Source organism: Aedes aegypti, chromosome 2, assembly GCF_002204515.2.
Source record: "Aedes aegypti strain LVP_AGWG chromosome 2, AaegL5.0 Primary Assembly, whole genome shotgun sequence".
Classification (NCBI taxonomy): Eukaryota; Metazoa; Arthropoda; class Insecta; order Diptera; family Culicidae; genus Aedes; species Aedes aegypti.
Genome location: NC_035108.1, coordinates 356,777,187 through 356,798,559, shown reverse-complemented (window position 1 = coordinate 356,798,559; position 21,373 = coordinate 356,777,187). Strand labels below are relative to the sequence as shown.

The following is a 21,373-nucleotide window of genomic DNA, read 5'->3' as shown; positions in this document are numbered from 1 at the left end:
TTAATATTTTTAGTATTTTGGTCACAATGTCAATAAATGCACGCCATGTCTAAACCAACAGATTATGCAAATTTAATGTACCTCGGATTTTTCTCCGCTAGAGTTCAGTAATAAGGTTATATATTCATAAACGGAAGGTTTTCAAAAATATTCCATCGGTGAAATTTTATTTTTTTTCCACTTTTTAGCTATTTTAGGTTAAGTTAGGTCAAGAGGCCCAGATAGCCGTAGCGGTAAACGCGCAGCTATTCAGCATGACCATGCTGAGGGTCGTGGGTTCGAATCCCGCTGGTCGAGGATCTTTTCGTAAAGAAAATTTTCTCGATTCCCAGGGCATAGAGTATCTTCGTACCTGCCACAGGATATACACATGCAAAAATGGTCAATCGGCAAAGAAAGCTCTCAGTTAATAACTGTGGAAGTGCTCATAAGAACACTAATCTGAGAAGCAGGCTTTGTCCCAGTTGGGACGTAACGCCACAAAGAAGAAGGTTAAGTTGTGGAAGTTTTGCAAACCCCTATGTATATTTACAGTTTCCTATGCTTTGAATAATTGGGATTAGAGTTACATATTTCTCAGGAGCACATAAATGTACTGACGAGGCTCCAACCAAACCGTCTCTTAGCTTACCGGAATCCTAGTGTGCTGCGCTAACCGGAGTCTTACGAAAATTCTGAAAGCGCGCGTTAGGTGATGTGCACCCGGCGAGACTCGTCTCATGCGCTGCTCGGCGCTGAGGAGCACCAAAAAAGGTCTCACAATGTACATGGCTCCCGTGCGCTTGCAAACAATGAGGCTCCTGCACCTAAATCTACAGCACGTGCACAGTAACTCTAATTGGGATGCACAAATTACCATTCAAATACAGTGTCACCATAAAAGTAAAGTTTTTTTGTTCCGTAAAACTGATATTAATAGGTTAATCAAAACCACAAAAGTGTGCATACATACAGCATTCCCAAATTAGATTTTTTTAGTTAGAAACTTTTTCTCAATAGTTTTTTGAATTTGTATAAGATTCTTAATTAAAATTTTGATCTCCATGTCTCTCTACTCAAAGAGCATGATCCCAGCAAAGGTGTGATGAGAAGATATGAACGTACATTATCAAGTTTCTCACATTGTCAACCATTCTAGCCTTTTTCTTTATTCTACGATGATCCATACTTATTGTATGGAGATTCCAAAAAATTCAATAGATTGCTAAGTTTTGCTGGACCCCTTCTCCTTTTTCCTCCCTTTGAAACAGACCGTTAGTTATGATATATGAAATGCTATCGATGTTGAGAGATAAAAGATGATGTCTAAAATATGACGCAAACATAAAATAAACTCGATCAAGCCCCTTGCCGTTGCCCAAACATTTTTGATTTCATTCCCAAGTCCATCTCTTATAAAAAAGAACTGAATATTAATTGAACATATTAGTCTTTTACATTCACATCGAACATTGTATGATGCCATGTTATATAAGAAAAAGGAAAGGTCTCTGCAACTTTCTTGAGTACATATTCAACTAGTTACAATTTCCAGTTGTGGCTAGGACGTGACCAAAGCAACCTCGACAGTTGAAGGATTTGTAAATCTTGTCTAAGTTTAAAAACTTTTATTGAATAGCGGATAGTAAGGAGTAAAACCTTATTGAATGGTATATGACTGCTATCAATGTATCGCAAGTGGTAACAAGTCTGATAAATGCCCTAGAGCCCCAACGAGGAAGCGATGATAAAATCAATTTTTCTCGCTTGTTTATCGTTGGGGGTAGGTGTTTTTCTTTACTGGCACGATAAACAATCCACGAACTTCCAAGCAATAATGTGCCCCAGGTTTGGAGCATGTTTAGAGGGGTTATGCACTACTATTCCCCCAATCTGATTAAAGTTGCAGCAGTATATGATAAACAGTCTCTCATAATGTGCAGCATATTATGATAGTTACAGAGAGAGATACGTGAGAGATTCTCTCAATTTTCTCAGGATTCAATCCCTGATCAAAGGTGCTCAACCCTAAAACATAATGTCAAAAATTCATCCCTCAGGCTATTGAGAATCATTTGGATTGCTTCAAAACAAGACTTTAATTTATATCCTAAGCATGAAGAAAAAAAAAATATTTTTTTTGTGTGTTGATAAAAACGAAACAGTTTGTTGGAGAAATCGGGACGTGACAAAAACGGAACATATTTGTATAGTTTAGAGGTTAGAATTTTAACAATTGAACCAAATGAATTGATTTGAAATTTTAAAATACAATTTAAAATATGTCCCACTATTATAGTTTTATTAATAGTTTAGAGACTAAGGTTTTGGAAAATCAATTGATAAGTCCAACACTCAGGAATTAGGTGGAATCTAAGGTTTTGGCATAGCAAATTGATAAATCCAACACATGGAAAGAAAAATGGATTCAATCAAGCAATTTATAGTAAAATATATGAAATTTATTCAGGTTTACTTGAAAGAAATTTCATGTTATGTTTAATAGGATTTTGAGTACAAGTTGCATTGAAATTCAGAGACAGAGGTTCCAAATACAGAATTCGATGAGTTTGTTCCAATATGAATAAATGCCAAAATATTATTCATAGGTGCCAAACGTCTGCCAAACGTATCCTATGGTCTTACCCATCCTATTAACATTCAACAATATCCCGTAACATCTATGAGAGATCGTAGAGTTCTCTGCATCTTTCTTAATTAGTTGTTCAATTCCTTCCCATTCCTCACCATCCGCAAGGACGTGGCCAGGACAGCTCTGAACTGTTAGAGGATGCGTCAATATTGTCTAAGAGTCAGGGGTTAGTCCCAAATCTTTGAATCTTTGGTAAAGGACGGGGTGGAGGCAACCCTCATACAACAGTTTAGGAGTGTACCATGGTGCACCTACGAATTGTTATTCAGAGACTAAGGTTTTGGCAAAATAAAAGGGAAATCCAACGCAAGGAAAATATCAGCATTGAAAATTGAATTTTCAAGCATATTGCTCAATACCATTCTAGTTGAGAAATTGCTATAAATTGCTTCGAACAATGTCATTTAGTAACTCACTTCACGGCAAGGGCTTAAATGAACTTGAAATCTTGTGTTTATAAAATTGAACATATTTGTAGTTCTGTGGAACAGCTCGATTTCTTGACAGGAAACAAAAAGGGTAGATGTACAAGTATTCGCCACCCTAAGGATAAATATTTTTTTATGGTTCAGTCAATACACGGGTAGAAATCAGAATTCAAAATCATGGTTATGCACCCGGATATCATGATTCCAGTGTGTTTTCGTCTCATGAAAATACACCATGATTTGGACTCACGATATCATGAGTCAGATTGTCGTAACGCGACATAAGTTGCAGCTGAGTGCTCGAAATCATGCATCGAATGCTCGAAAATCATGATTCGCGCATCCATTTCGGATCTATTTATATTTCTGTCAGTCAACCCGATAAAATGAAAAAAAAAAAATGGTAGAGCAACATTCGAACCAAGAACCTGACAAAAAGCCGAAAACTCTTAATATTTCCATTATTATCAAAAATCTGAGAGCGATCCTGTTTCTGAATAATTTTCATGGGTTTTCCTGAAACCATTTTTCCTAAATTCATTGTACAATCAAATTATTTATAAATGTGTAGCTTGATGTTTCTAATGACTAACAAAAAATCAAAAATTCAAAATTTGTGTCTACAAAAAAAAATCAAAAATATATCTGGAAATGATCCGGAATGCTGAAGCACATCTATAGCACCATTTTTTTTTAATGCAGGACAAATCTAAAGTAAGCAGAACGAATAAAATTAATCCGTAAAGAATTAGACTGAAAAGGTAAACCATTCTTCGCATAAGATCCACATTTTCTGAAAAACATTACATTTCATTTGAATTTTAAAAAATCATACTTGCTAGTTCTTCTACTCAATATATTACAGGTATGTTCCGTTTTTATCAACACGATCGGCAATTTTCAGTTGACAAAAACGGAACCGTGACAAAAACGGAATAATTTTCTTAGACAAAATATTTTACAAATTTGATAATAAAATTGCAGTTTTGTCAGGATAATACACATCTTCATCATATAAATGCACAGTATTGATGTTTAGGAGCTGTGAGGAGCATTTAGATTGTTCATTCTTATAGGTTCGTAATGAAAGTTGATTACAGAATCCTATCTATCAGTATGATTTTGTAATAAATCACTTATAGCTTTAGTTTTCTTGGTTAGAATTACAATAAATATAATATAGAATATTAAACCGATAATCACATAAATGTCCTTTGCATCATAAGATGCGTCATATTTGTAAAAAAAACTACAAGGAAGTGGGTCAATGATAAGCTTCATTGATTTTTCTGAAGCAAGATTAAACAAGAAACAACTTATTTTTCTACCGTTCATCCTCATCTTTCTGTTTCTTATTCTTCTTTATAGCATTACATTTCAATTGAAAAAAAGACCTTCTTCTCAGCTCAGTGTCCTTATAAACACTTTCGCAGTTATCAACTGAGAGCTTTTTTGCCAAGGTACATTTTTCGTATTCTTGGGCACACCCGATTGCCGATTAAATGTATAGTTATGTTGCAAAAGTTTTGCAAGCTGAAATGAATATTAACGGTTTCCTGCGCTTAGAATTACCGAAATCTTATCTTATCTTAGTAAAATGAATGAGAAAGATGACCTTCTTCTAAATTTATTACTACCAACTTTGACAAAGATGCACTAATCGCCAATCTAGAATAGCGCCACCATCGTCTCTTAGCTTTACGTTAGATCATGAATAGACTGGAAATAAACTAACTCAATGTTTTAGTTTTTTGTTAAGTAAAAATAATATAGAATACTAGTGGTCATGCCAAACTTCGTTTTTCCATCAAGTAGGCTGCTGAAAAATGGCATGCAAACTCCCATGCAAAACGACAGTTTAGTTTTCAGTTGTTTTTTCCAGTTATTCGGAGAATTTCCCAAATCATTCCCTTTATTCAAACACGTCAGAACAGTTGACCAATGCTAACAGCGAATTAATCATGTAAGTCTATTAATCCGTTATTAAGCCATTTCGTGACATACAAACACCATTCCGTTTTTATTTACATAGAAGTTCATCAAAAACACAAAAATGTACAAACTCTAGAACAAGCAACACCAAATTAGAACTTTTTGGTAAGAAACTTTTTTGTAAAGTTTGATGAATAAGCGTATAAGACTCCTAATTAAGTTTTAAGTCTTTAAGTGGGGAAGTTCTTGTCTGCTCTGCGTTCATTCTCAAGTGCATCCCGAATAAAAAATAAATGAACATATATGGGATCGCCCATTAAGCACGTAAGGGGTTATGAGGAGAGGAAGTTTTAAGATATCCTACGTGGCATACAAATTATTTTTTATTTTCATATAAAAAATTATACCATAGGGCGAAGGCGGATTACAAAATCGCCAAAATTGTCTTACGTAATTAATTGACAGCCCCTATGTCTATCAAATTTACATAGAACATTCTTAAATGCCATATTACATAAGAAAAAGAAGAGGTCTTTTTAACTCTCTCAAGTACGTATTTAACTAATCACAAATTCCAGTTGTTGCTAGGACGTGGCCAGCGCAACTCTCGATTGTTGAAGGATGAGTCAATCTTGTCCAACAGACCATGCTATGTTTGTAAACTCCAATAGATTAGTGGATAACTATGCGTCAAACTTTATTGAATCGTATATGACTTGACACCTACCATGTATCGTGGGTGCTCAACATTAACATAATGTCGAAAATTCAACTCTGAGCATTTAAATTGTTTCAAAATAAGTATTTAGTTTATATTATAAACATTTTGCAAATTAAAAAGAAACACAATTTTTTGGTGTTGATAAAAACGGAATAATTTGTTGACAAAATCGGAGCGTGACAAAATCGGAACGTGATAAAAACGGAACATACCTGTATAAGAACATCACTGAAATATATAGATTTGTATTTGAAAAAAATAGTCATCATCACTACAACAGCACCAATGCTTCGAATTTGAGTTCATCTTCATCGTCTTGAATATTCTGTTTTTTTTTTACAATTTCAAGGAGGGGGCGATAATTAATGCACACACCACCAACGTTACAGGTAGTTTCACCAGAGGAAAAGATTAGAATCGTACGTAAACGTGCTTTAGTTTTCGCAACTTTGAAAAAAATTTCCTGGTTTATATAGTGCCTCACTTCACTTCACTTCGAGTCGAGAATTTTCACCTTACTATAGGAGACCGACAATTCTCTCCTCACGCCAGTCGTAGAATAAACTCATCTATGTATATCCGTTCCTGGTTGGGCGATCTGGTTCCGACAGAGGCTGGCGATTCTGATGTGGGATCCGATCCGGTACTGCCATTTTGTTTGTACCAAATTTTCCAAAAGCCTTACTGTGGGCTATCTGATGCAGGTGGTGATGCGGTTTGGTGACGCTGGTGGTGACTTAACGATAATGTTTTCAGCTCGAAGCCTATTTTTGTCTTAGCCAAATAGCGAATCTCCGAAGAAAATGCTGGAGTAATTAAAGGTAGAGTCTAAGGAAGTTATTTAGAAGAAATCCATGCAGGAGTTTTCGATGGAATCTCTAGATTTCTTGGAAGGATTCCTCGGGTCAAGACCATTAAAAAAAATCTGAAAAAATTTACTGAAGTGATTGATGTCAAGTAGAATCTCTGAAAAGAATTGATGAAAAATCAATTTAAAGAATACTTTCAAGAGACGAATAAATTTCCTCCAGAAATCACTGAAGTAAAGATTGAACAATTCCAGCTGAAATTCCTTAACCTTTCGGATGTTGCGCGATTGACCCCCGCAAGAAGCAAATCGCTGATGCTGTGTACGATAAACGAGGTTTCTCCACATGTGTAGTAAACTACTGATTTGTCAAGGAACATCTGAAGAAACTTCAGTAGCAATTTACACACAAATTTACTTAGAAATTCCTTGATAAATTTTAAAACAAAGTCCTTAGATTATTTAGGATATTCTAAGTTGCATCATTTATTTTTATTGTCACTGAACTAACAACATATTTACAGATAACATGTTTAGTATGTTTTCGTTTTGAAACACAACGGAAGATCTAAGAGCATAGCAAAAACAATACAATAACTATAAATCTATACAAACTTCGAATTTTATCAAAACCTTGATTCAACCAGGAAACGCTGAATTCCATATATGCTACCTACAGAAAAAAAAAATCCTAGCTACACCAATGCCAATTTGCGTCCCACATGATGAGATTGTTGTATTTTGGTGGTTTAGTATACGGTACAATTTAAATTGTTGTATACATTGAAACCCACAATTAATGAAAAGCAGTTTTATACAGTAACTTACATGTAGATGATTAATTACACTCTCATTTCTTTCAGTCACGGTCTCAACAGGCATATGCAGACTCACAAGCAAGAGAGAAAATTTAAGTGCTCCCACTGTCCGATGACCTTCGCGAAAAGTTCGCTGTGCGAGAGTCACATTCGGGTGCATACCACGGAACGCCCGTTCGTGTGTTCGAAATGTAACGCCGACTACAGTTACCGTCGACTGCTGGTCAATCACATAAAACGAAAGCATCCCGGCTCGGAAGCTATACTACAGGCCATTGAATGTGCTACTTAACTTAGAGAAGATGCATTATTAGAAGATAATTTGGAAGAAGTTAATTTTTCTCTATTTCTTTTAATACATATCACATCCCTTATTTTGCACCAAATTTATAGTTTTATTCTACTTAAACACATTGACAATATCTTTAGACACTAAGAGCTACAACATACAAATATCTCATTTTAAGTGATAGTTCTTCACGTTCAGTGTTAGAATGCAAGCTTTAGCTCAATGTTATCACAGTCATGCAAATAATTAAAACGGCTTGATTCGTTCAATTTTCAATATCTAAGCGAATGTACTTATCTAGTATGAAGTGGCGCGAATGAGATTAACCGGATGATTCAGCGGGTTTTCTTTATTTAAATGTACAGCTTAATCCAATACGAGTTCACCTTAGCCTACTAGAGATGGAAAATTTTGCCGCCAGCTCGTTTACCTTGCTGAATGATTCGGCTAGCAAAGTTGCCAGAATTCAGAGAACTATGGACGCAGTCATCCATAATCTCCAACTACCCGCGGACGGATCACGACGGATGTCGACGGTTTCGGATAATTGGCGGTTGGCATTTCGGATATGGATTGCGTAGCGAAGAAGAATGCGACAACGAGAATGAGAGAAAGGACAAATAAAGTAAAAGAAGGAAATAAACACTTTAGACAGGACACTGTATTTGCGACATACATTTCACTTTTTGATTTCAATATGATTTCTAAAACGATAATTTCTATCCAGTACGGTTGACAAATTATAATTCATCTGCTTAAATATATTCCCCTAAAACAATAGTTACAACACGATACTTTAGCCACGTGCGATAGATTCTATTCGTTATAACGCTTGATTATTTTTCACTCTGAATAAAACTCACGTATCACTGCATAAAACCACTTTAGTGTTTACTGATTAACAAACTGCGTTCGCTAAGATGTATCATAGTCGAAAACATAAAACCTAGCCTCTCGGTCATCGCCGGTGATAATATTATCCTAACAGTTGAAACATAAAATGGGTCCAATCAAACGGATAAAACATAATACACATGCAGAGCCATTATTTCCGCAAATGAAGAAACTTAACCCTTAAGTACGACTAAGATAAATTATACATGATAGCACTTATCGTGCTTAATCACAGATGATCTCTCACCAATATCGATTCCAATATTCACCAATTTTTTAACAAACAGTAGTAAGGCCAAAAAGCGCGCCATAATACTTTTCACGATTCCCTCAGAAGCGATTGCAGTGTCTATACATTTTCTTATGGCGCAATTGTGATGTAGCAAAGCTACTGTTTTTCTATAATTTTAGAATTTAAAATTAAAAACCAAACTGATAATAGTTAAAAGTTTTAACTTAAAACTTATACGATAACAGCCCGATGACTAAACTCTTGCTTCGTTGTTTTGTTGTTTAATTTGCACGCTTCCTCGATTGGCACTTGATGTTTCCTAAACTAGTCGTGTATGAGATGTCGGTTGTGCAGAATAATTCAAATACTCAAAAACAGTGTCGTATCGGTTTTGTCCACGCCCTATTCTAAAAATCTTTCAAATTCTACCAAATGCGCATCACCATATTTATTCGTAAATAAATGAAAAACTTAATTTAGTACTATAGCTACAATTTAATTCTGCTAGAGTTTGACATGTATGCGTATTTCGACCTCAACTATAAGGCCGTCTTCAGTGTCGTATATTAGACTCGACTTGGTATAGTACTAAATTCGGTTTTTCATTTCTTTATGAGGTATTCAACTAAACAGCTCAGAGATTTATTATCATATTAAATCAACTTTTCTGTGTCCAGTGGTATACCTATTCCAGCAGTAGAGCGTTACGATTATACCTACATTTGGAACATTCACGGCAAAATCAAATAAAATTGTCCAAAATTCAAACTCGTGTTTACTTGCAGAAATCGCCCGAACCATGGATTCCTCTCGATGGTATGAATATGCCTGTCAATTTCCTGCTTAAATTCAATCAATTCTATACAATGTTTGGTGGGGCCTTCCTTAGCCGAGTGGTTAGAGTCCGCGGCTACAAAGCAAAGCCATGCTGAAGGTGTCTGGGTTCGAATCCCGGTCGGTCCAGGATCTTTTCGTAATGGAAATTTCCTTGACTTCCCTGGGCATAGTGTATCATCGTACCTGCCACACGATATACGAATGCGAAAATGACAACTTTGGCAAAGAAAGCTCTCAGTTAATAACTGTGGAAGCATAAGAACACTAAGCTGAGAAGCAGGCTCTCTGTCCCAGTGAGGACGTAATGCCAAGAAGAAAAAAAGACAATGTTTTGTGGATTGTTTGCAAGATTCTTGGTCCATTTTTGGCATGGTTTTTGAAGAACAGTAATAACAAATTATGATTACGTCCCATCAAAATAGTAAGTACCCGACTAGAAGCTTGTAACAAAAATATAATAAAATTTTATTAGAATATGATATGCATATCATATTATGATATAATTTTGTTAGGCTCCGTTATCCATTGAACATAATAAAACAGAAATATAACATAATGTGTTTTATTTCCCTTTGAGATATTTTTTTGTTCATTTTTAACAACTTTATAACAAAATAAATAGATAGTTATACATTTCAATAATATACAATATCATCGTATATCGAACAGTATTATAATTTTGATACTTTGTATCAAACATTATAACTTGGTTTGATATGTTTTTGATAGAATTAAAACACATTTTATTATGTTTATGTTACTATTCATACACTTTTTGTTATAATTTTAGTTATTTTAACAACATCCTACATCAAGTTTGTAACAACCTATGTTCGAAAAAAATTTATAACATAATAACATATGCTGATATAATTTTATAATGTACCCTTAGTCGGGTAGTCAAGCATTGTATCAAAAATTAAAGTTTTTAGACAAATGCAGCAATTTAGCATCCAAAATCGACTAAATGCCTGAATTAAAGGCAATTCCTATATTTTTTAAAATTTTTGGCACGTCAGGAGTTAATCATCAATATTAACATCCTTTTCCTGAACACTCTACATATATAGCTGCGTAGTGTGGGAAGCGATTGTTTCAATTTGCTAAGAGTTAACTCTACGGACTGCCTATTTCGATGGTAAAAGTCCACCTCACACTCACAGGTGATCCCTAATTCATGGTGTGTTGCGGCTTCATGTTTACCGTGCCTAAGAATGAATGGTAAATAAAATCTAACCGCAAACGGAGCCTGTGGAGTACTAGGGCGCCCTTCCTGAGCTACCTGGAGCAATGACGCAGGCGACCTTGTATTTCTCCGAGATAATCGGCTGCCCTTCTTCAGTCTCAAGGGTGGGATTATGTATATGTTTTTATTGAGTCTAAATTATCGCCTTTATGGATTCGCATTATGAGTTTTACACAGTGTACTCTGTACTTTTTCACCTTTGGCAGCTTTCAATAGACACCGATCTAGTTGATTTTTTGGTAGCCTTCTTCGCACTGAGATTGCAAAAGGCTTAATCCTGCCTAGTTTGGGTAGTGGGTATGGTTAGGATAGCTCAGATCAATCTTCAGCATAGAAGAACAGCAACATCCCAAATGGCGCTAGTTCAAGAACCTTACTTTCGTAAGGGGTTCTAGGTAAGCAAGTGGACCCAGTTTTTGCTACTTTCAGTAAACATGAAATGGCGAACTCGCATGCCATGCCCCTCAATAGGAAATGTCTATTCTTCGGCTTATTTACCACATGATGAGCCAACCCCAACGGATGATTTAAAACGAGTTGTTGTACACTGTGTTGAAAAACGCCTTATGCTGATTGTGAGCAGTGATGCAAATGCTCATGACATCATCTAAAGCAGGTCAGATATTTATTTTAGAGGCTCCAGTCTGATAGCATACATAAGTAGTACAGATCTTGGATTACTTAATATAGGCAATCGCCCAACCTTCATGGTATCTACTAGAGAAGAAGTGTTAGATATGACGCTCTGCTCGAATAGAATCAGTCACAAGTTGACGAATTGGCATGTATCAGATGAGGAATCATTATCTGATCATCGCTACATCTTCTTTAAACATTCAAATGTAACTTCGCAAACTTTTTCTTTTTGGAATTCCCAGTCAACTAACTGGAAACTCTATATTGAAATGGTTGCTCTCCGTCCATTGAAAATCCAACTGATCTGGATGATGCCGTTGATACTATAACATCCTACATTATGAAAGCTTTTGTAGAAGCATGTCATTTGCGGTCTGTGACGACTACAGGAGGTATTCCAAGGTGGAATTCCGATATGACTAGACTCAAGAAACAATATAGAAGTAGTTGGGACAGACGCCTTTCAACTCTGTACAGTGATTGCAAAAATGTACAGCCCAGAAAAAATACTCATTTTAATCAAGTAGGTTCATTCGATACCTACTTGGTAACGCACTGAAAATCATCGATTACAAATCATAACTAATTCATTACGATAGAATTACTTGGTATCGTTTCAGAAGTATCGAGTCCTTACTTGTATTTACTTGGTTCGATTTAGACCTACTTGCAACACACATAAATACTGCAATGAATGCATCCAACCGACATCGCATACAAGCTTCAATAATCTTTTCTAATCAGCGTTAAACTTCTGCTTCGGTACTATATCAACAACTTATATTTTTTGAAAAGTCTTAAACCACCAACTTCCAAAATTATCTTAACTTAAAATATACAAATTTGGCAAAGATTAAAATACCCATACAGATATAGTTGATACCGTTTTCTGGTGAAGATTTCTTCAGCAACTTAATTTGATCAGTTGCATTATTTACATTTCTCCAGTGGCGGTTATGTCACATTTTTCGATATCCTCTTCGGCTATTAATTTAATCGGTTTTACTACTAGAGCCTATGATGCAAACAAGGAGGAAGGTAGGAACACTCTTTTCTAACGCTTTCTCGATATGGGCTGAAACAAGGGAAACACAAATGAAAAAATACAGGATAACAAACTTAAAATTTCAATCGAAAGTAAAAATAATGTTTCGAAATAAAAAATAAGTAAATTAGGGGATGTAAAGAACAGAAAATCTATTAAAACTATTCGGAACCACGGAAAACTAAGGGTTATAAGTTTATATAAAATCATTCCCCAATCTGTTAAATTGATTAATAGCCCCATTTGCTTCATCGCTGACAATCTTTGCAATTAAAACAAAACCATTAGAAATAGATTGTTTAGTGGTGTGATCCATACCGTCAATCGTTAGTTGTAGAATGGCGCATATGCCGTGCATGCAATTAATCAGTGTAAAAAAACAGAAAATAATATAAATAATACTCTTGTAATGCTGTTGTTAAGGGTAACGATTAATGACTTCTTTGTGTTTGTGTATCAAATGTATATCAGCTTCTTTTTTTTTGGCAGACTCCTGTACTATGATGTACGGTTTTGCGTTTATCACCCTACTCGACTAGATCGAATGTTTCGCTAATGTTAGTTGTCGTACATGCTATCCTATTACCATTTACCAAATTAGACAAAATTTTATTCGACTACTCTCAAATCCCGATCTCCAATTATATTCGAGCAAATTGTTCAGACTAGATTCTTTAAACCATTCATCACGGTTCAACAATGCTTGACCCGTTAAATTAATTGTTCTTCAAACCAATATGCAATGATGCCACAATACGTGCACAATGTTAGACTAGTGGTTAGCAGCGCGATTTTTTTTTATCCTAGGTCCCATCTCCTAGTCCCGGTTTTTATAGCTCGCAAAAATAGTACGATCATCCGAAACTAGCCGTATACTTACGCGATTGATCGAGTTGCGACGGATGCTGCCATCACCCCGGGAGGTTCGATCGTCATCGTCGATGCACAGATCGGAATCCGAGTCGGCACGCCGCGTTGGACCCTCCTAAACAATGGAAATGGGAAAATTAAGTTAGAATTACTGTTCAAACGGTAGATGAAGACTGTATCGAAACAGATAATTAGCAACATGCCGAAATTTTTGGCAAATTTTTAATATAATATATTGTACACATGCAAAGAATTTTTTTTACCAAAATAATCTAATTTTTGAAAAACAATATAACAATTTAATAGTATATAAGAAAATCGTGGGATCTTTATTCTGCGACAGGTGAATATGTTACTAATTACTGTTCGATGCAGTCCTTAGATTTTTTGATAGGAACAAACCTGTGTCAGTTGTTCGGTGGTGGTTAGCAACCTAGCCAACGGGCTTAGACATACTGGCAGCGTTTCCAGCAGCGTTGGACGCGAGTGCGTCAACAACGGTTTCATGTATCTAGGATGAGAACAGACCATACAGGATTAGCTTGTTTATGTGGTGGTGAATTGAATTTGGGCTTGAGCATTACCTGGTATCGAAATTACCCCACACACGGGCCAGAACAGCCTTCTCGTTACCCCTCCTGGTTCCACCAGGAGTCGTTGCACCCTCACTGTCTTGGTTTTCTAGATCCTGGATAGGAATAAGATAATTTTCATTATTCATTCAGAATTTTTCTTTTGATCAATGGTATTAGAGTACAACAAATAAACACTTAAAACAGTGAAATTGTAAATTTGATGATAATGAACAGGTGAACATTTTTAATACGGAACGCCCAGATAACACGGTGTTGCAAGTAAATTCTAAAATTGAAAGAGACTTACAACAGGTTATTATATCTATATGTTCTTATAATAGGTGTTGTAAAAAAAACACAATTTAGGAATGTTTTATAATAAGGACTGGACAAGACGTTCAATATACAATAGGTTCTTATTTTCTTTGAAGTAGTACAGCGTAATCGAATGTAGCACAGTTTAATGTTTTATAAAATGTGATCAATTTTGAAAATAAGATTAACACATCATTCTAAATTAAACAAAATATTGGAAGATCCTTTCCAAAGTACTATTATACTATATAACGCGAAGATCTACAAAAGGTTTACAAATTCAGAAAGATACACATTTTTTTAAATTTTATCTAAACAACTGTTTATCAAGACAAAGGGTAATCTGAAATGGCCAAAATTTGGTCCACGCAGTTTACGAAAATCTCCTACGATTTATCGTAAAGTGGCATAATAAAGCAAACTATCATCCTAATTAGACGCATTTGGCAATTCTCTAAAAACAATTAATTACAATTAATTAAATTATAATATACATTATAATGCAGCGAAATAAAGAATCATATGAGATGTATTTACCGAATGTTAAAATCTGTTAAAACTTATTGCCTCGGTATGATCTCAAATGGCAATTTCTTGGTCCTCCGAATGATTCGGAACATCCGTAAAAGTAGACATGTGCTGAAAGTGGACCTAGAGAGCTAGGATCTTTTTTTTCAAATGACTTATGATGAGCTTAAAATTAGTTTGCAATTGGTCATTGCCTCAGTATGACCATTTCTTGATCCTCCGGAATATCCGTAAAATTGGACATATCCTGAAGGTTCACCTAAAGAGATGGGATTTTGTTTCAAACGACTTACAGTGATAAGCTTTAAATAAATAGTATACCATTGTTGATCTCGAATGCCCATTTCTTGTTCCTCTGGAAGATTCAGAACATCCGTTAAAATGGAGATGTACTGACCTTCGACCCAAAGAGCTACGTCTACTTCCATAAGTCTTGAACGGACACTTTGTGGATCTCCGAAAAATCTAGAATATCCGCGTAAAAGTCGACATTTATTGAAAATTGACCTAGAGAGCGGGTCGATGTCATTGTCATTGTCTCCTGGTCCTCCGGAAGATCCGAAAAAGTAGATATTTACAAGATGTAGACCTAGAGAGTTACTCTGTAGTAGTATTTCTTAATTTTTACAGATGTACCGGATTGTTTGGGAGACAAGAAATGACCATTCGAAATCATACCGAGGCAACGATGGTATACTCTTACTGGAAGTCCATCTCTGCAAGTTGTTTGAAAATAAAATCCGGAGCCCTAAAAAGTTGATATTTGAAATCAAACGACGGCGATTACATTGATGAGATTCTGAAACCACGCATGCGAATTGTTTGGAAGAAAGCGCAGCTCTGTGGGTAAATTGTTAGCATATGTCCATGTTTACGGATGTTCTGGATCTTCCGGATGACCAAAAAATGACCATTTGAGATCATACCAAGGCAACGATGGTAAACTATTTTAAAGTTCATCACTGCAAGTCGTTTGAAAAAAAATCCCAGCTCTCTAGGTCCACTTTCAGGAAATGTCCTCTTTCACGAATATTTCGGATCTTCCGGTGGATCAAGAGATGGCCATTTGAGATTATATCGAGGCAAAGATGGTAAACTAATTTGAAGCTCATCACTGTAAGCCTTTTGAAAAAAAATCCTAGCTATCTAGGTCAACCTTCAGGAGAGGGCATCTTTTACGGATGCTCCGGAAGACCAAGAAATGGTCATTTGAGAAGATCGTTTGAAAAAAAAATCCAGCTCTCTAGGATATATCCTCTTTTACGGATGTTCCGGAGGACCATAAGGTGACCTTAACCGCAATCGGTTGCCTCACGATATCACAATATTACCCAAGGATACATTATTTCTATTTTCTGTTAAATTTGAGGTGCCTCAACACCAGGGTTTTCGTATCAATGATGCTAAATCTACGATTTTTCGCACGTAAGGAAAATGCTTTTTTCGCTTCCTCACTTCTTCTTCTTCTTCTTTCTGGCGTTACGTCCCAACTGGGACAAAGCCTGCTTCTCAGAGCACTTCCACAGTTATTAACTGAGAGCTTTCTTTGCCGATTGACCATTTATGCATGTGTATATCGTGTGGCAGGTACGAAGATACTCTTATGCCCTGGGAATCGAGAAAATTTCCTTTACGAAAAGATCCTCGACCAGCGGGATTCGAACCCACGACCCTCAGCATGATCATGCTGAATAGCTGCGCGTTTACCGCTACGGCTATCTGGGCCCCCGCTTCCTCACGTGAACATCTTTTATCGCTCACACTAATTTTCCCTGGAGCTACGTTGGTGGATAACCGAAAATCACTACACTCCGGGGATAATATATTTTTCACTCCATCATATTTTCGCTCACCAACTGCTCCCGAGAATTATCACTATGTGGATAAACAAAAACTAGTGCCTGCGACGGGATTCGAACCTAGAACATTGCTAAAACCAACCGCGATGCGTGCACGCTAACCATACTACCACACCAACTTGACGAAAGGTGCATAAAAGCAACTGCTGCTTGTGGCGATGCAAACACGAAAAGTTCTCCATGGATCGGAGAAAGAGAAAACAAACTTTTCACAGCTGCGGATATGTGCAATTATCTATTTTCGCTTTGTTTCGTGGACGGATAAAATCGCAAGGCAGCTAATCGCTGAAAATTGCTGTGAGGGATAAATCCATTATCGTGAGAGTGAGTGAGAATTCGGAAGCCTGCTCAACACCTTTAACTATTATTAAACTTTTCATAAAAGGAAATTGATCGATTTTTTACCCGACCTGAGCCAGGAGGACACCGGAATAACTCCGACCATAGGAAATAAATTAATCCACTTATACCAGCATATGAAACTAGAAGCCTTTGGATTGCATGTAGTGAAAACCACATCTAAATCCGTTGATTTTAATGTTTATGATAACAATTTGAAGAAAAAAAACCTTAACCCTGTCGAATACGGATTAAGGATATTTTTAAAAATTCAACCAGGTATTGCTCTAAGAATATCTCCAGAAATTATTCAAAGGATCCCTTTATGAATTTCTCTACAATTTTCACAAGGAAGTCCTAACTGAATTTCTTCAGAAACTTATTCAGTAATACTTTTCCGTTACTTACTAAGATTTTGGTTGAGCACTTCTTTAAACAATAATTCGTCTAAGAATATCGCCAGAAATTACTTCGCAAACGATTGCTTCAGAAATTTATTTATTTTTTCATAGATTCTTCCAAAATTTAATCCGAAATGTTCTTGATGTATTTTTTTTTTGGGCTTCTGCCTGACATTTCTCCAATATAATATCCAGTCTACTGTCAAGAACTTTCCTAGGATTTTCTCCAAAATCTTCGTTCCAGATTTCAATAAGGAATTTCTTACACGATACTCTAAGAATCAATCCAGAAATAGATTCCTTAAGGAACTATTAACGTCAGAGTCCTTCAGAAATTACTCAAGAGATTTCTTCAGGAATATCTCCAGAGATTTCTTAACCCCACTACCCCGAATGCCATTACCTCGGATTCCAAATCCCCAAATGACATCACTCCGAATTCCTGTATCATGCGGAAATGTCATCAATGTCATCATGTCAAGATAATTATGAATTCGGGGAAATAGCATTCGGGGTGATGGAATTTGGGGTAATGGTACATACATTCGGGGTACCGTTATTTCGGGTGAAATTGATCATTTTTCACGGTTTTTCCGGTCTGCTTTCTAAAGTGGTATCAATACCATACAACTAAAGGCAGGAAAAAAAAGTACGACGGTGAACCTTATTAGATGATGTACCGATTTTATAACAAAAGTGATTTTGGTGCTAAAAATCACATTTTTTTAAATATTATTCGGGGTGAAATTGATCACTTGTCAATGTGATTATTGTTAGGTTTGAAATCAACTCTATATACTTATTTTGGGCCTCCTGAGTCCGAATATTCTTGCCAAATCCTTAACAAGTCATTACATTTGAAAATAATCAATAATTAAATTTAAAGAATACCGCGCAAACACCTAAATGTAGGCAATGTCCAAAGGGTTTTCCTAATAATCAACAGAAATTTAGTTATTTCAACAAAACGAGCAAATTGATGCCAATTTTGATGGTAAAATCTGTTAAGCGAAATGTTTTAAGCAGCCTCACAAACTTTCAGATTGACACCATGTGCAAATCCTTGTTTCGAACTAGAATTTTATGAATGTAAGTATATCAACACCACATCAAACATGGTTTTGAAATTTTACATCATTATCATAGAAATAAACATTCTTTGACACAAAAAACTTCTCCAAATACAATACGATATTATTTAGTACAAGCAACGTTCATTTACTTCAGGTCGCATTGATTTTGGTGCCTTATTTGTAAGAAATAAAATCGCGTCACACGGTGATCAATTTCACCCGAATTTACGGTAATGGAATTCGGGTGATGGCATTCGGGGTAATGGGGTAGAATCCTTTAATAGTTCCTCCAGAAATTTTCACGAAATCCCTAAAAAAAATAAAAATTTAATGATTAGAAATGCTTCATAATATATTTAAAAATAATGCAGTTGTGATATTATGACAATAAAATCGCATGTTGTATATAATTTTCCATATAACTAACAGACAACGAAGAAAATTTTGCACCACCGATTCAAATGGTTAAAATGGGCATTTGCAATATTTACAAGAACAAAATTTTAGTTTAATTATTTTGCGAAACCTTTTTCATACATAATAAGAAAAATGACACATTTTACGATGTTGTTTTGAATGTTCATTCTTCTTATTTTTGTTGCATGTTCGGTACCATGAACGACGCCATGAAAAATGAATGTATTTTGAGACACTGGTGCAAAAATTACAAATAAATCATACAATAAATCAAGCTGTTCAAGACTGGGGGTGGATCTGCTTGACCAAAATTGTAGTTAGTCCACATTAAGTTTAAATATGGTACAAAACACATTCATACTTTTTAATTTTGATTATATTTGATCATGCTTGTGTGATCCAAACTATTTTGCCACCTTCAAAATAATTACTAATTAGGCTCAAATCTAAGGCGATACGTCAACTGTTAAACTATTTTCAAACATCTTATCTTTTTCCAAAAGGCATGCATATTTCCAGGATGTGTTATTTTACGCAAACATTACTTTCCATAATTGCTTTCTTTTCTTCTAATACACTATCTTGATTGGACCATGATTTCTCATTTTTTTACTTTGTCCGGCATTGGGTGCTGTCCGGTACTGAGTGATCTCCCCCTAAGGAGTCGTCCATATACCACGTGATCTGATTCATGCTCCAAAACAATGTCTGCCATGTATGGTGTTTTATAATTTTTTAACTAGATCCCCATTCCTCCACAAAAGACCATGTGATTTATGGATGCCTCCTGACAATACAAATGGAATCAACAAACGCTTGTCCTTACCAATGAGCTACTCCTTCTATTAACCTGAAGCTGACTCAGATTCAAACCGACGTCTACAGACTGAACCGATTTAAATTGTTATGAACATTCAGAAATTTTCGGAAGCAGTGTAGAAGACAGTTGTAGGAAAAAGTACCGAGCCGCAGTCGAATTTTTGGATTGTTAGCAGGGATGCGTGCAAGTGGACAAGGAGAGAATAAAAAAAACGTTATATTGAGACAAATTAGAAAATCTTCAGAAGGTATCAAAGTTTTTTAGTTGAAAATTAAGGGGAAATTAGGCGAATATTATGAATCACAAAGAGCTTCAAGTGCACGGGGGGGTTCAGAAGCATTTACAGAAAAGCAGAGTAGAGCATGCAAAACAGGTGGATAGAATAGATTTGCCGAGCTGACAAGCTCAAGAGATACAGCCATACTGTTTGTTAGTCTACTTCAGGACTAGCATTAGTTGTCGACAGATAATTTGGAAACGTACCCCGGCTGTATTCTCCATCGAATTGTACACCTTTCGAATTTTGCCCAGTTGTGTTGTGGTTGCAATTAGTTTGAGCATTGTAGAATCAGAGACGTGATTTGCGGTGTCAGTGAGAGAAATAAAAAAATAAGAATGATAGAACAATAGGTTGCAGTTAATAACAGAAACTCAGAGCTCGCTAATGTGCGTGAAAGTGATTTAGGCAAAATAAGCAGTTCTAAGAATGTTTTAAAATGTGCAGAATGTAGAATCTTACGCTTCGCACGTTTTGGTACGGTAGGGCTTCCGTTTCATCATCAACGCCAACTCTGTGGAAAAAAAATCAAGAGATAAATAATCTTTTATTTCCCTGTTAGCTAAACGTATAATCAAATTACAACTTTCACTCCAACTTGGACTACACTGAAGAGCAGCGATAGGAATGAAGTAAGTTTTTTGTTGAGAGTGACTAAAATTCTTAATATTCTTCTTCTTTTTGTTAATATGACCCAACTGGGACACGGCCTGCTTCTGAGTTCAATGTTCCTTTCATAGTTACTAACTGAGCTTTATTCGCCAATTGACCATTATTGCATGTGTATATTGCTTGGCATGCACGAAGATACTATATTAACTGGGGAATCGAGAAAATTTCCAACCTGAAAAGATCCTCGACCGTGGGGCCTTCCTTAGCCTTAGTGATAACGTCAACGCGGCTTAAAAGCAAAACCATGCTGAAAGTATCTGGGTTCCATCAGTGTTGATAGACTCACACTCAAAATATCAATCAATACGCTCTCCCGTGAGAGCAAACTCATTAGAGATCTGCTTCGCAAATCTCACGCTTGAGATGTTGGTGCAAAATCAACTCAATCAACTGAAACCGTAAAAAAACTCGTGAAACCCGAATGTTGTTGCTTACGTTAGAAAGGATTAACATAATTTTACCAGACGAACAAGAAATTATTGCCGTGTGTGAATAAACTGTGGAAATACGAGACAATGAGTTAAAAAGGTGGGCCAATTCATCCATGATTTTTTGACTGCTGAGTTGCATGATTGACAACTCACGCATGAAAAATCTCAAGCGTGAGTTGTGAGAAATTGAGTTTTTCACAACACTGGGTTCCATTCCCGATTCGGTCTAGAATATTTCCGTAATGCAAGTTTATTTGACTTCTGTGTTATCATCGTAG

The 21,373-nt window shown here is 35.9% G+C and overlaps 2 protein-coding genes across 12 annotated transcripts in view; one reads left to right on the top strand and one right to left on the bottom strand.

Moving 5' to 3' along the window:
- LOC5575889 (gastrula zinc finger protein XlCGF53.1) overlaps positions 1–7,675 on the top strand; it is a 40,732-nt gene extending 33,057 nt beyond the window's left edge. Inside the window, exon 4 of the mRNA XM_021846388.1 lies at positions 7,385–7,675. Coding sequence (XP_021702080.1) covers positions 7,385–7,631 — 247 coding nt within the window. The 3' untranslated portion in view covers positions 7,632–7,675. The remainder of the gene's footprint in view (positions 1–7,384) is intronic.
- A 60-nt stretch (positions 7,676–7,735) lies between these two features.
- The window catches only part of LOC5573396 (sodium/hydrogen exchanger 7), a 47,864-nt gene continuing 34,226 nt past the window's right edge, over positions 7,736–21,373 (bottom strand). Inside the window, exons 8-14 of one of the 11 annotated variants that reach the window (XM_021846376.1) lie at positions 20,455–20,506; positions 20,199–20,228; positions 19,722–19,781; positions 13,973–14,076; positions 13,791–13,899; positions 13,399–13,503; positions 7,736–8,131 (exon numbers count right to left, since the gene is read on the bottom strand). In XM_021846376.1, the coding sequence (XP_021702068.1) occupies positions 8,024–8,131; positions 13,399–13,503; positions 13,791–13,899; positions 13,973–14,076; positions 19,722–19,781; positions 20,199–20,228; positions 20,455–20,506 (568 nt within the window). In that variant the 3' untranslated portion in view covers positions 7,736–8,023. Of the gene's footprint in view, positions 8,132–12,130; positions 12,549–12,604; positions 12,781–13,398; positions 13,504–13,790; positions 13,900–13,972; positions 14,077–19,721; positions 19,782–20,198; positions 20,229–20,454; positions 20,507–21,373 lie in introns of those variants that run through there. The other 10 variants (XM_021846377.1, XM_021846383.1, XM_021846380.1 and 7 more) reach the window with 10 other exon arrangements.